Source organism: Leptodactylus fuscus, chromosome 2 (assembly GCF_031893055.1).
Source record: "Leptodactylus fuscus isolate aLepFus1 chromosome 2, aLepFus1.hap2, whole genome shotgun sequence".
Classification (NCBI taxonomy): domain Eukaryota; kingdom Metazoa; phylum Chordata; class Amphibia; order Anura; family Leptodactylidae; genus Leptodactylus; species Leptodactylus fuscus.
The window spans coordinates 116471924-116487557 of record NC_134266.1 but is presented as its reverse complement, the minus strand read 5'-3'; the positions used below and the strand labels follow the sequence as shown (position 1 = coordinate 116487557).

The window sequence follows — 15634 nt, the reverse complement described above, 5'->3', positions numbered from 1 at the left end:
GCTCGTTCACATCTGCGCCGGCACTCCGCACTTGAGGTTTCCGTTTCCTGCCTAAAACAGAGGCAGGAGACGGAAACCTGCAGGAGGCTTTCTCACCCATTCATTTGAATGGGTGAGAAAGCTGTCCGACCGTGAGCGGCGGTGAGCGTTTTATGCTCTCCGCCACGAAACCGGGTTTTATAATCCGGACACAGAGTCGGACATGCAGTACTATGTGTCCGGATAAAAAAATCCAGTTTCGCGGCGGAGAGACTAAAACGCTCACGGCCGGACCCATTCTATGGTTTCCGTCTTCTGGCATGCAGAAGACGGAAACCATAGAACGGAGACCCTGAACGCAGGTGTGAACCTAGCGTAAGATCTATTCACATAATCTACCAAGGGGTCATATCTTTTGAATACTGCTTGGATGCCCTCTCTGCATGAAGTGCAGGCCTGTAAATCTGTCCAACACAGACAGTTTCACGGATGAAACTTGGTCATGTGAATGTGCCCTAAGTTGTCAATATTATGAAGGGTGGGTCCACCTTCTGGCACTCGACCGATGAGCTGATTAAAAGAACCACTGCACATCACCATACATTGTCTAGCTGCTGTTAGGGCTAGTTCACACAGAGTAAAATGGTCAGAAAACCACCCCCCATTGAAATCAATGGGAGATGATAATTTCCTTTTTCCGCAAGCAGTTTGTTCCCGCTAGCAGAAAAAAGAAGAAAACTGCCCTTTCTTTAGGCGTATACCGCGGCTGTCCGCCTTGCGAGACCACCATCTGAACTAGCCCCATTCATTTGGGTCTAATCCGGAGCGGAAAGCGGCGACTGTCGGAAGCCGCAACAGTCGCGGCAGGCGCATTTTGGTCCGGCTTCCCACATCAAAATCCAGACTAAAAAAAAATACATGTGATCTAACTCTTAGGGTAGCACAATGCATCAAACTTTCAATACTACTTAGTGTGGTACATCATATATTTTTATTTATTTTGTGGGCAAAGTATAAATTTAGTATCAAGAATCATGATACTACATTTACTTGACAGGAGACGACTACAGTGCCATTCATCACCATATATGTACTACTATCGCTATAGATGTACAGAGTTGCGATTGTTCCAGACGTCACTTCCGGAACAGTCGCTGACCAGAAAGGGGCAAAAGATGACAGTAGTCACACATCCACCGATCTGAGATTAAAGGGGTATTCTGGGCCCCTCTAATCCTCAGAATAGACCATCAGTATCTCACCTTGTATAGTGCCAGCATACAGATACAATACTCTATGACTGTAAATGAAGGGGTACAGTACTGATACAAAGCCACAGCCCTCATAAGCTTTCACCATACAGCAGTGCTCCTCAAACAAGAACCCTACAAAGAGGAGCAGGACATGGAAGCCCTTCACACACAAGGCCAAGGCCACACTCATTATGAGAAGTGAACCGTATGGAAATAACAAGATAATCCGTCCAAGCAATCATGGCCACCACTGAAAGAAGACCTGGAGACTCGTCCTCGCCAAACACAAGCCCGTACTCACAATGAGAATGACCGATCCTCTCTTACTGCTCACCCCACTACCAGTACTAACACGACTATTACATCACCTCGGTATAAAACGTGGAGAACGCATCATCTACTGCTCCAGACGGTCCATCAGCTCCGGGAGCCGCCATTTTGCCGCCGAGCGCAAGATCTCGCGTGTACACGAAGTAATTCCCGGGGTAGAGTGGGCAGCGCCTTCATTTCCGGGTCATCGAGGCCACGTGTTCTTGTGTTTACAACATACTATAAGGCCCCCAGTCAATGAAGCTGTCTTGGCGTGGCGGAAGGTTGTGAAAAGGAGAACAAAGTGTCTTGTGCAGAGGCGGCTATTGGTGACACCATTACAGCCGACTGCTAATAGCATTGTGATGTTATAGGGCGGGGTGACCAAGCTAAGCTTTCATCTGCACCACTAGATGGCGCTTTAACATTAGATTTCTAGTAAAGATTGTGCTCCACTATAAAAGGCTATAAGCTGCAGTAACTCTGAGGCTACGTTCACATTTGCGTCAGTCGCAGTGTGCGCCTGAAAATTATTGTTATAAAAAGCTCTGCACAGAGGAGGTTTTCCTGCACTGGTTTCAGTTTTAAAACCACGGACCTCATTGATTATAAAGGGGTGCGTCTAATGCTGTGTTACCACTATTTTTGCAAAAATAGCTGCAAAGAAAGTGAGCTCAGCACAAGGCTCTAGAGATGAGCGAGTACTATTCGAAACGGCTGTTTCAAATAGCACGCACCCATAGGAATGAATGGAAGCGGCCGGCCGCTTAAGCCCCTGCGTCCACTCATTCCTATGGGTGCGTGCTATTCGAAACGGGAGTTTTGAATAGTACCCGCTCATCTCTGCAAGGCTCCATATTCGAACACGACATGGGCTCAGGTCACATCATTACGTTCCCCATTCCTTTCTCTCCACATTTGCTCCCTTTCTGGGGGGACCCCATCAGGGTATGTTCACACAGAGTTTTTTGCAGCATTCACCAGGCGATAAAAGCTTCAATCTTTATTCGTCAATTCTTTATAAAACATTCTCCATGTTCTCTGGGAAATATGGTGCAGACAGGGCATGTACCCCCCGCTACACGTTTCGGAACGAAGTTCCTTCCTCAAGGCAACTTCGTTCCGAAACGCGTAGCGGAGGTTACATGCCCTGTCTGCACCATATTTCCCAGAGAACATGGAGAATGTTTTATAAAGAATTGACGAATAAAAGATTGAAGCTTTTATTTATCCATCGCCTGGCGAATGCTGGATTTTCGCTTTTCCTTGATATAAGCTTTGCTCTACTGGTTCAAGTCCACTGATTCCGTGCATCCCGGCTTATGATGGACAACATATAAAGGGTGAGCCGAATATTACAGTTGTTTTACGTATAGAGTTTTTTGCAGGCTGATTTTGAGGCAGAATCAGTCTCCCATTCATTTCAGTGGGAGTCAGGAGCAGTTTTTTTTTTTCCTTCAGCTGATTTTTTTTGAAAGCAACATGACCTATCTTCAGGCAAATTCTGCCTTGAAAAACCCATTGAAATGAATAGGAACGCAATGCGTTTTTTTTTTTTGTCTTGGTTTTTGATGTTTTTTTTGTTTTCCCCCCTCTCCTGATAATACTGGTCTATGGACGAGCTGTGTGCGCAGAGGGAGGGGGAGTTCCTCCCCGCTCACACAGTACAGCGTGATAGGCGCTGCTGGGCAGAAGGGCGTCCCTGGCTAACTGTCAGAAACGCCCTTCTGACTGTAAAGCGCTACGGTACTGGGACCGATAGCACTTTACCCGGGGCACAGATCGGGAAAGCAATGAATTCAGCGCACTGTCAGCTTTCCAGCAGTATATAGAACTGCCTGTGCCCAATCTGATGAAAGGTCCTCTTTAATGGACAAACTTTTTACATCAATAATGCTCACCTTAAAAGGGTATTCTCGACTCGCCTGTTCACCAACTTGCAGGCTGTGTGCTCTGTTTACTTCCTGGTTTTCTCGGTGAATTGGTAGGCGGGGTTTCACTTGCTGTCTCCCAGACAAAGCCAGCTCTGCTATCTCTCTTCATAGGAGTACATGTTTGCAGTCAGTAATGAGGGATGGTTGTAAATAAATTAGCACAGTATCACTGGAAGATGCATAATATGAAGCTGATGTAGCAGAGCTGGATTTGATAGGTGATGTGAATCCCAAATTTACTACTTGCTAAAGGACCAAGAGTCAGCTTGCAATAAACGACTCCAACTCCGGCACTCAGTATAAACCCCTAGATCAACTTGTCTTTACCAAAAATCTAAAACCCGTAACATGTAACATTTTTACATTAGATAAAATAGTCCAGGCCCTTCTTGAACTTGCACAGTGTAACCACCATCACCACATCCTGTGGCAGTCAGTTCCACAGTTGTCAGGGACAGGGCCTTGGTGGTCACCTGTCCAGTAACTGTGAGTGACTATGGCTGGCCAAATTCAAAGACTAAGTGCTAGCATTGTAGAACTCACACCAGACAAGAAGTGTTGGTAGAAGCTCCTCTCTTAGCCTCAGCAGTGCACAAAGAGACCTTTATTGAACATGTGCAGGTTTTTATATCCAATTACAGCAAGTAAACAACAGCAAGCTCTATCATGAGTCTGATTGGTTGGTCAGGGTATCCGCCTCCTGTGACATCACATCCAGAGTACTAGGATAGCAGTGACCTCCTGCAACTCCCCTTCTTGTGATATCGCTTCCTCTGGAAGTGCCAGGCCCTCCCATGCTCCCATGGGAAACCCTGTCTCCTTGTTCCATGTGGTCACGCCTACACCTGAGCACAGCAACCAAGCATAGGGGCCATCTTGTTACAGCGGCACTGCAAGCTTGTCATGATGTCTGGTACATTGTCAAAAGCTTACAATACACAGAAATGTTTTTTTATAGTTTAAATCTTCATAATTCCATGTGTGTATTACAGTACTAAATACACATGACAGGCCAGACATACTCTGTGACATTGCTAGTAAGCGCTTATGGACAAGATTACATTTCACTCAAAAGAAGAGACAAATTGATGATAAAAGGCCAGTAGTTTAAAAATGTCCTATTAATTGTTTGATTAGTTCATATTTTATAGAATGAGGATGTAACTTCTGTAACTTTTATTCTTCTTAATAAATGACGTTTAGTGATAAAATAAAAAAAAATTGTTACATGTAGAAATAGGTATTAAACACATTGGTTCTATCAATCTTGTTAACATATAATTAGGGTGAAACTGTATTTAGAAAATCCCACTTGAGGATATGATCACCTTTTTACTTTTGGTTTGTTCAACGCATTCAGGTTGAAAATACTGAACAAGTTGTGTTATGATGATCAGATGTATTTATTCTGGCACTTACGGGATTGTTTTTTGTGCTTCTTTATTGTTGCATAAAAATGTTGAATTCAGCAAGTTGTAATTTGAAAAGAATAAAAAAGGAGAAGCCACACCAACATAAAATCAGATGATTCAAGGCTTAACCCCCCCCCCCCCCCCCCAAAAAAAAAAGATCCCAATTTGGTCTCAAGTTGAAACCCTGTACAAGTATAACGAAGAACACAAGTAACACACATGCATTTTTTCACAATTTTAAAACATGTTTTTTCACAATTGCGCATCGAAATTTTGAAACAAAATACAAACAAAAATCATCTTGTGACATATCAAATGAAAGCCGGTACCGTTCTGAGAAAAATTATGCCTCTCTCACCTCTTTATCTTAATTCTAGATATGGTAAAAAATGTAAAGCCATACCAGGCCAAAATTTGCACTTTTAGATGTCTGTAAAAAATTAACGGATGAAGAAAAAAATTCTAAACTTTTTATTTGTAATTAACTTAGGTTGTACTTCATAAAAATTAAAAAAAATCTAAAGATGTCAGGTAAAAAAAAATATTCATATTTGGATCACTTGATATGGAATGACCCTGTCTCTGTTAGTGTATTGGCTCTATTGAAATGCTTATCCACTTTGGCACCAGACAGCTCAGTGTCCATTGTTTCCAGCCAAAAGGAGTTGACTCAAATTAACTGGAATGGGACTAATATCTCCCTGGACAACAATGGATTACAAGATGCCAGCATGGACATATGATTTTAGCCTCAACCTGGGACAAAAAGGCATATCATATCTCTATCCAGATATTGTTGATTTTTCGATTTCTGGGCCACAAAGCGGTGGTTAGGGCTCCCCAGACTTCGATCCAAAACATTTCCTTCACTGAGATCCCAGGTGCAGGCGTCATCTTGTCACATAATATAATATTTTGTTTCAAACATAAATAATTATACTGCATTTAGTTTTAAGGATAACAATGTTTTTGTGATTCATATATCTACAACCTTCACACCAATACAATGAAAACCCCCTAAAAGTGACCCCATTTTGAACCTATATGCATCATAGAATATATCTAGGAGTATAGTGAGCATTTTGACCTCACAGCTGTTTCACGGATTTTATTAACATAGGGATGTAAAATGAAAAATTACTTTTTTTTACAATAAACTGTCAATTTAGCGCCATCTTTTAAATTTTTGCAACAGGTTGAAGAAAAAACAAACCACAGTTTGCTATACAATTTCTTCTGAACACAAAAATGCCCCATATGTGATTGTAATCTGCTGTATAGGAACATGGTGGGGCTCAGAATGGAATGAGCGCTATCTGGCTTTTGGAGGGCAGATGTGGTTGCAATAGCTTTCAGATGCCATGTCATACTTGCAGGACTCCTCAAAAGTGACCTCATTTATGCTCAGCTGTTGCATTATTTTACCTTTTGTAATGTTCTTTTTCAAATACTTGAAAAACTTAATAAAATTTGAATTTAAAAAAAAAAATGACCTCATTTTATAGAAACTACACCCCTCAAGGAATGTATCAAGGGGTATTATAATTTTTGGCATAAAAATTCTTCCCAAAAAAGTAATGTACAAAGTGAAAATTGAAATGTTTAAAAAACTATGCAATTTCAGTGCCTAATACATTGCAGCCACACCTGCACATGCCACTCCTTCACATCTGCGCCCTGCTGTGGACAGTTCATGCCCACATGTATGACACTTGTACCCAAGATAATGTACTTCATGCCATATGTGTGCCATGCCAAATCAAGTAGCCCTCCTTCCATTCTGTTTGGGCACAAAAGGGAAGGAGTGCTATTTTGGTTTTTGGAGCAGTTTAGCTTGTGGACATCATGCCACTTTTGCCAAGCTCCTGAATTGGGAGTAAAGTGGAATCCGCAGACATGTCACCCCATTTTGGAAACTACATCCTTCAAGGGATTTATCAGGTAGTTTAACTAGGATTTTTAACCAGAGTGTTGCATTCATTTAATTTCCAGAACTGAATGTGCAGCTGAGAATGAAAAGTTAAAAGTGCCTGATATGTTGTGCCCAGCTTGTGTCAGCAGAGATACACACTACAAATACTGTTACAGACTCGATCACATCTGCGCCCGGTCTCCATTCATGCAGGTTTCTGTTTCCTGCACAAAACAGAGCAGGAAACGGAAACCTGCAGGACTCTTTCATACCCATTCATTTGAATGGGTTTGAAAGATGTCCGGCCGTGAGCACCGGTGAGCGTTTTATGCTCTCCGCCGCAAAACCGTTTTTTAAAAATCGGACACAGAGTCGGACATGCAGTACTCTGTGTCCAGTTTAAAAAAAAAACGATTTCACGGTGGAGAGCATAAAACGCTCACTGGCGCTCACGGCCGGACCCAGTCTGACAGCTTTCCGTCTTCTGCATGCAGAAGACGGAAAGCTCAGAATGGACTCCGGGCGCTAGTGTGAACTTAGCATCAAGTGGGTATCCCGGACACAACAGTATTTGGAGTATTCATCTCTGATACAAACCGAGCGCAACATATTACATACTAAAATGACATTCAGAAAAAAATGGTCACTCACCTTTCACCATCAGCTGCTTATTCATTTATGGATAATAAATTATAGCAACACTTGGGGGTGGGGGTGGAGGTTTAAAAATGTCATATGACATATCAGAGGATTCCACTTTACTGGAGTTTCAGCTTTGCAAAGGTTACATGACATTCAAAAATCAAATAGCCCTCCTTCAATTCTGTGCCTGGGTGTGCCCAAACAGCAGTTTATACCCACATATGACATTAAGTACGTTACACCAGTGTCGTACATGTGGGCAAAAACTGCAGTTTGGGTGCACAGCAGGGAGTGTAGATTCAAATGTTTTGTATCTGAACGCCATGTCATGTTTGCAGAGCCTGTAAGATATCAGAAAAGAGGAATACCCTAGGGAGTGACCCCCCATTTTGAAAAGTGCAGTGGGTGAAGTGAACAATAGTATTAGACATGACTGTACAGCGGCTGGTGAAGAGTACATTGGGAACACAAAATGTCCCTACTATTTCCCCAGTAGTTCCTATTATTGGGGGAAAGGGGGGCACTACTGGTTTATTTTCCCTCATAAACTCTAACTTTGGTTTGTACCCTGATATACGCTCACACAGCTTATATATTTCCTTTAACCAGTTATGTATTAATGATTTGGCAATTTTTGGAGTTTGTCTCTTCACGTTGTACAACGCTATATATATATATATATATATATATATATATATATATATATATATATATAAATAATATAAAAAATTTCTAGTGATGTAGCCATATGACGGGCTGGTTTTTTCAGGATGAGATGTATTTTGTAATGACACCATTTTTGGGTGCCTACAAATTATTGAATACATTTTATTAAATTCTTTCTTGGTAGATTTAAAAAACAAACAAAACCCCAGAAATTCTGGCATTGAGTTTTACTATTTAAAGGGATCCTATCATTTAAATACTTTTTTTTTTCTAGTTGACACGTCGGAATAGCCTTAAGAAAGGCTATTCGTCTCCTACCTTTATAAGTAGTCTCCGGCCTGCCGTTCGGTGAGAAAATTTGTTTTTTGTCGGTATGCAAATCAATTCTCTCGCAGTACTGGGGGCGTCCCCAATCCTGCGAGAGAACTCTCTCCAGCAATGGAACTACAGGAGCGTACTGTGCATGCACGCATAAGCAGCCTCCAAAAAAAATGGCCGCTGGCTGGCCAGTGCGCTCAGCTCTGCCTGGGTCCCAATGGCAGAGCCGACTGCGCAGGCACACAAGTCTGACCCCAGCCAGAAGAAGAGGCGGGTGCTGCAGAAGATGGAGGCATCGCTGGAGAGAGTTCTCTTGCAGCATTAGGGACGCACCCAATGCTGTTTCAGCTCTAGGGCCCGCCCCCAGTGCTGCGAGAGAACTCATTTGCATACAGACAAAAAACTGATTTTTCATCATACAGCGGGCCGGAGATGACTTATAAAGGTAGGAGACGAATAGCCTTTCTTAACGCTATTCCAATGTGTCAACTAGAAAAAAAAAAAGTGTTTAAATGATAGGATCGCTTTAAATTTGTTGCCATGCAGCGTACAGCATAAGTAACATGTTTAGTCTAGGGCTCGATTGGATTGCAGAGATACCTCATTTATAATGTTTTATGAGATACTAATTTTGCAGGACAAAAACCCAATTGGGGAAAGAAATCAATTAATTATTTATGCATCTTCTGACATGTTTATTTTTCAGTTGATAGCGTTGGTTGAGGTTAACCAAGTTGGTTAACTTTTTGTGGGACCACCTGTGCTTTTTAATGGTACTGTTTTGGGGTACATGACTGATCACTTTTTATAGCATATTTTGTAAAGGGAAGATGGCAAAAAATCATTACTGCCTGTGTTTTCCATTATTCACCCTGGAACAGTATAGCCTTTCCAGATATAAAATTAACACCTCTGACAGAGGCTCTCCCTCTTAATATGAGCTCAAACAGGGTGTCTTTATTGAAGTCTTTTAATTATAGTTAGTGGAAGAAGCCCCTTAGACACGTGAGGATGCAGTTACCTCCTTTTTCCAAGAAAATTACCATTATTTATTTCTTAGACCCATCAGTTATTACATTATTGGAAATTACAACAGCTTTTCCACTTAGGATATATTGCCGCTGTGAAAATGTCCTCTTTACCAACATTTCTATAAATAAACACTTCAACTGTAGGTCCTGATTAATGTGCTCAAAATCAGGCCTTATATGACAGTGTAGACTGCTTACATAACAGCATAAATTGGAGGTGGACAACTCCACCATCTACATCAGGCTTGTATGCACATATCAACAGTGTGTTGGGGAATCTTACCGCTCTCCTGCAGAATTCCCTAGAAAATTCTCAAACACACGGTTCCCACAATGTACTTACAGCCATGTTAGCATGTTACGTTACTACATGGTTCTTTATGGATGCCCTTGGAATATGAGAAATGTTGAATATTTTACATGCGATTGTTACTTTGATAATGAACCCTGCCCATTTTTCTTCTGAGCAGGGGATCATTATCTGGCACCACTGGGGTTAGGACAGTTTTGGACAGGTACTACTATATAAAAAGGATCACCTTACCTCACCTCCACCTTGTAGCCTCCCGACGAAGTGTGGGTGAAACGAACGTCAGGGCTCAAGGTGGAGGTCGTGTTGTTCATCTCATAATACTTTCCATGTGACTGGTATGTGGGGCAGTCTCAAATTATTGACTTTATTTACTTGGTTCATGTGTTCCTAGCAATTTGAGTAATACCATGCCTGTGATATATTAACAAGGGGTTTATCATATTTATTACATGCTGCATTATTCACTCTCTTATTTACTGGCTGCTGGTTTATGTTTTATATGATACACTGATGTGTGCTCATGATATATTGCTGTGATAGTAGTTGTTGCTGATTCATTATCAGTTTTTTGTAGTATGTGGCACTACATTATCATTGGTGTTTATAAATAATTTTAAATTTTTGCCTGGCTATTCTGAGATCTCTGCTACTCAGTTAATATATGTATATGGAGAGAGATCCCACAACCTCTACCTTCTTTAGTATGTTTTTATATATTTTTTTCTTTGAACAATAAAAGTGCATTTATATTTTTGGTATATTGTCTGTATGTGTGTTTTTGATTTAAACTGCAGTGATTCCATTAACATTTTTATTTTTATCTGTACCCGATTCATTAGAAAACAAAAAAATAAAACAATATTTGGGAAAAAAAGAAGAAAGACCACAGACAGAGATTCCAAAGTTCTGTAATTTTCAAAATAAAGATCACACATCGTTTATAGACATTCTACACAAAGTACAAAAAATAATTGCTAAATCAGAAGCATCCACAGGGCCAATAATGCCCCTTCCCCATTGCCCTCCTTCGCCTCTATCTGGCAATTGAAAAGGGGATTCTTAATTATACACATACAGTTAAACAAGTGTGCTTGGAAAATTCAGTTGTAATATACACAAAAGAAGGGGATTTAATGTCTGTTGTAAATATACACCGTTTAACTATTACATTTGTATATTCAAACAAGAAAGAATTAAGTGGACAATATGTTACAGCAACTTACAAGTGAGACAAAATGCAAAAACAAAACATTAGAGTCTGTACAGTAAAGAATAACTAACTGGATTTCATTAGGATCTTCTGTTTAGGTCCAACTTGAAGCTGGCTGATTTTAGAAGAGTTCTTCACTCATTTAGGGCAAATTTAATACTTATCCAAATTCTTTGTGGAAGTAAAATGATATATCAAACACCAACTAAAAAAGGGGAAGAGGGAAGATGCAGTTTTGTCTTGCCTGGCTGAAATTACAATTTACAATTTACAACATCACGACCAATATATCTGTAGAAGAATTCTGAAAATGCACAGTTTGGCCTAAAGTTTTTTTTGTTTTTTTCCTTTTTTCATCTTTTCTATTCTCTTACCAAAAAGGAAGGGGGTTATGTCGATTTTCAAACTCACATTTACATTACTGAGGTTTTACAAATGTACAATTTTACAGTCAAAAGGGTTTATGTCCACTAACTGCAGGATACATCTGTATTTAAACATCAAAAAATTAAAAGAAAAATACTACAAAGTTTTATATATATGCAAATATCTATATCAAGTATACACTACATATTTATACAAAGCGAAAAAAGGGTATAGGGGGGTTAGAATTAAGGTGGACATGCTAAAGTAAGTCTTGAAATCAAAATACAGTCGTAAAAATGGCAGGTCATCTGCCTCGATCCCAATATCTGCACAATAGAACAGAATGGACTTGGAAACAGGAAAAAAAAAAAAAAGAAAAGAAAATTTTATATATATTATATAAATATATATAATGTCTATGACATGAATAAAGATGGAGAACGGGGTTAAACAAAGCATGTTTTAAAAATAAAGGCGAGGGGAAAAATGTGTTTTGGCTTAAAAAGTTTCAGTATCCTTTTGGACTTCATAAAGAGCAAATTTATTCACACGGGCTCTGATGCACATAATGGAGCTATGTGTATTCAGAAAGGGAGGGGGACATGTACAAGATATGTACAAGTGATTCTATACAGAAATACAGTTGGGAGGGTTAAGTTGATCTTTAAAATAATAATAATTAAATGTGTCAGGTGTAATAAAATTAAAGACATTTACAAAGGTTTGTTGAAAGTTAGAGCTACACCCTGAATCTCCCACGCAGTGGGCAGAAATAGGGGAATACAGTGAATTCTGGAAGATCTCTAGATGATGCCATTGGAGGGACCACACATCGGCCCCAGATCCATACCGTTCTTCATGTAGTACTTCTCCAATTTAGCAAGAATGTGCTTGCCATATGTATATTTACGCAGGGTGGCAATATGTGGCCGAATCTAAGAAAGAAGAAACAGTGTCAGGCTTAGAATGGGTTATGTATGTATATGCTAAGCTCAAGTCGGAAGGCTCTTAAATAGTTAATCATTGAATCATACCAGTGGATTCCAGCAGAGGATTACATGGAAAATGTAAATAAAATTATTAAAAGGCAGTATTCTAGATTGGCTAACAAGACTGCCAACTTCAAAATTTAGTACACATATTTGAGGTAGGGAAAGAAACCCAGGTCAAAAGACAAATTTCAGCTATGTTTTTTTCCACAAGGCTTTTACTCACTTTGTGCATGACAATTTTACGCTGTGCCGGCTCTGCCACATCAATCATTTTCTGCACCACGTAGTTGGCATACTGATCCTTCATCATGGTGTATAAGGCACTGTGAGGCCCGTCATTCATTGAACAAACTTCATCAATAAGCATTGCCCTCTCTGTACGAGAGGCATGCGTAACACACTTTTCCACCACATTGCTGTGAATAAAAAAAAAAAATACATAAAAAAAATAATTTAAGCTATATACAAACAGTACAATCGTTCCATCTGAACAGAGGCGTCAGTCATTCCTAAGGGCTGTTTACAAGAGAGTTTAATTTCCTTAATACCACAAACTCTGTAATGAAATTAAGGGAGAGACAATGTCACACAACCTGAATGCACAACAGCAGAGGCTCTTATTTATGGAATTAGCAAATAAGGTAGTACTTTAAAGCTGGGCTTTAGTTGACAAAAAAAAAATCCTCAATTCGAACAAAACAGGGATTCCAGGCTGGTTTCAAGACTAAGTCACATACCTGGAACCAGGACCTGGCCTCCGTTTCCTTCATCCTCCGCCAGGTCTAGGTTGAATAAACTCTTTGAGGAAGTAAATTTACAGTAGAACTCTCACAATTTTTTATTCTGTGGCCCTTAAAAAAAAGCACATGATGGCAATAGCAGAGATGGTATTCTCGCTACCAACGGCTGTATGTGTGAATTATCCAATGGATACATCATCTTATTTGTATGCAGGAAGTCTATTCCTGCTGTCATTCCTATGAGAGTCACATTGAGCAGTGTCCAATAACAGTCACATAACATAGCTGCAGGCTAGAAAAAAGCGGATAACTTACAAATACAGCCAAAGGTAAAGAGATTACCTTTTCGACAATTTACATTGTGTGCTTTTCTAAAGAGCCAGAGTTCTACTTTGAACTTACTTCCTGAAAGGATTTATTCAACCTAGACTTGGGGGAAGATGGAGGAGACAAAGCCAGTTGTTGGATACAATCATGTGACCCAGCCTGGAATCCCTATGTCCAGATTAAATAAATCTCCCAATGAATATTAATTTAAATTCTCAAGCTATTTTAGTCACTAAGGAGACTGTCATCATTTTGGTTTTCATACAAGTCTGAATATGACCCTGATGATGGAAATACACCTGTAGAGAAAAAGTCCTTTGCAGCAAGTAATTACCTAAAGTTTACAAAGTTGCGGGGCATTACTGCTACATCCTATGGGAAGGGGGGAAGCTTTAATGCTTACTATCCACAGAATTGGTTCTCTTGCTGAAAGCAGTAGACAACCAGTAAGCAGAATGTAGGAGATGCTTTCTGGATTTTACAATGCATAGCTGGTGATCATACACAGTGACAGTCAATGTGGAAACCTGACCATTATTGGACTTGAATAACCATAAAGCAAAAGAACATATCCAACAACATGATACATTTGACAGTGGCACACAGCATAAAATGGGGGGGAAAAATTCTTCCTCCTAAAATCTTGCAGAAGAACACTCAGAACTACATTGATTTAAAACATTACTCTGTTCAAAGAGAAGACACACCTAGCAAACTTGTGCTGACTCAGTACCAGGACATTGCCACGAATCTCTGCAACAATCTTACTCTTGTCTTCAGGCCGGCCATGTTCTAAAACATGTTGAATGACATAGTTCCCATATTGATCCTGTAACCAAAATAAAACAAGCAGAATTAGAAACAAATGAAATAGAAACAGTCCGTGCATTAGTAGAGGAGAATTATTTATCCTATGTAGTATATAACAAAAAAATAAATAAAAAAAATGGGGTGAGGGGGTAGTGTGCAAGTGTTGAGAATCACAAAAATTTGTTTTCAAAATATTTAATTAGTTTACTTAACAGGATTGTCCAGAATACACAGTTTTGTGCAAGGAGGCCAGAGAAGGAGTTAAACAAAACTAAAACAAAAAAGCCCCATACTCACCTGTCCCTGGGGCTCCAATGTCTTCCACGGTGGTCCAGTATTGCTGCTTCTGGGGGCTTGTTCTGGCAGAAAAGCTCACCTCACGTGACCGTTGAGATCAATCAGCGGCCTTAGAAAAGAACATGAGATGTCACATGTGAGTGACATCCCAGTTCCTTTTCTTAGGCTGCTGATTGGCCTCAAGGACGGGGGACATTAATGCACCAGAGACATGTATTTATTTATTTTTTACTCACACATTCCTTGGCCTAGTTACACAAAACTGTATAACCCCTTTGATGTACATAAAAATATGGTTAAATGAGGTTTTCCTGACTAGACAACAAGTCTAAATACTTTATGAAGTGAAGCATGTCATAGATGGCAAACGCTCCCTCTCTTCTGTCTGCCAAAGCAGTGAATCACCATCCAGATTGCCAGATTTTTGTAAGGCAGATCACCTGTCTGGTTTGAATATTAAAAGGGATTGATATCATAAAGCTTCTAAAATATACCTAAAATATAAGATGACTGATTCAGAATTTCTCTCATAACTGTAAGTGGAGTACTATCTAATGGATTGGCTTCAAGATTTTTTGGCAAGAACATTACTGAAAACAGAGAAAATGTCCTAGAATTTGATCGCACCTCTTGAAAGAGCTAAAGAAGTCATAGGAAGAAAATATTTTCCAAGAACTGGCAGCTAGAATACCAAATGTATGCAAAGCTGCAAATGGAGAATGTGAGACCAAATAAAAAGAATAGTTGTAAGAAATAAAAATAACTACAACAGTTCCTCATTGTCCCCTCTTACAAGCAAACCTAAATATATATACAGTTCTGAAAATGAAGGACAAATCTTACTGCTTTGATGTGAATGCTGCATAACAATGTATTTGTAGGAATTGCATGTACAGCCCTAGTTTTATTCTTACATTATCCATAGCATATCACCACACAATAACCTATTTACAAGCCAATATTCCTCTCATACCTGTACTAACTGCTCAGTGTGCTGGTGCAACTCCTCCAGAATAGGTAGTGTCTGCTCAGGAAGGCAATGCTCCAAAATCCTCTGAATAACTCTGCAGCCATAAGGATGAGTGGAGAGTGCAAAAACCTGCAAGATTAATGGCTCTATGAG

At 39.8% G+C, this 15634-nt stretch overlaps 2 protein-coding genes across 7 annotated transcripts in view; both read right to left on the bottom strand.

The window, feature by feature from the left end:
- The window catches only part of DNAJC8 (DnaJ heat shock protein family (Hsp40) member C8), a 30095-nt gene extending 28379 nt beyond the window's left edge, over positions 1-1716 (bottom strand). The window contains exon 1 of the mRNA XM_075264579.1: positions 1601-1716. Within this exon, the coding sequence (XP_075120680.1) occupies positions 1601-1669 (69 nt within the window). The 5' untranslated portion in view covers positions 1670-1716. The remainder of the gene's footprint in view (positions 1-1600) is intronic.
- An 8945-nt stretch (positions 1717-10661) lies between these two features.
- Positions 10662-15634, bottom strand: part of PUM1 (pumilio RNA binding family member 1) — a 44182-nt gene continuing 39209 nt past the window's right edge. For all 6 annotated transcript variants that reach the window (XM_075264474.1, XM_075264475.1, XM_075264476.1 and 3 more), the window contains exons 19-22: positions 15485-15610; positions 14112-14233; positions 12561-12753; positions 10662-12280 (exon numbers count right to left, since the gene is read on the bottom strand). In XM_075264474.1, the coding sequence (XP_075120575.1) occupies positions 12149-12280; positions 12561-12753; positions 14112-14233; positions 15485-15610 (573 nt within the window). In that variant the 3' untranslated portion in view covers positions 10662-12148. The remainder of the gene's footprint in view (positions 12281-12560; positions 12754-14111; positions 14234-15484; positions 15611-15634) is intronic.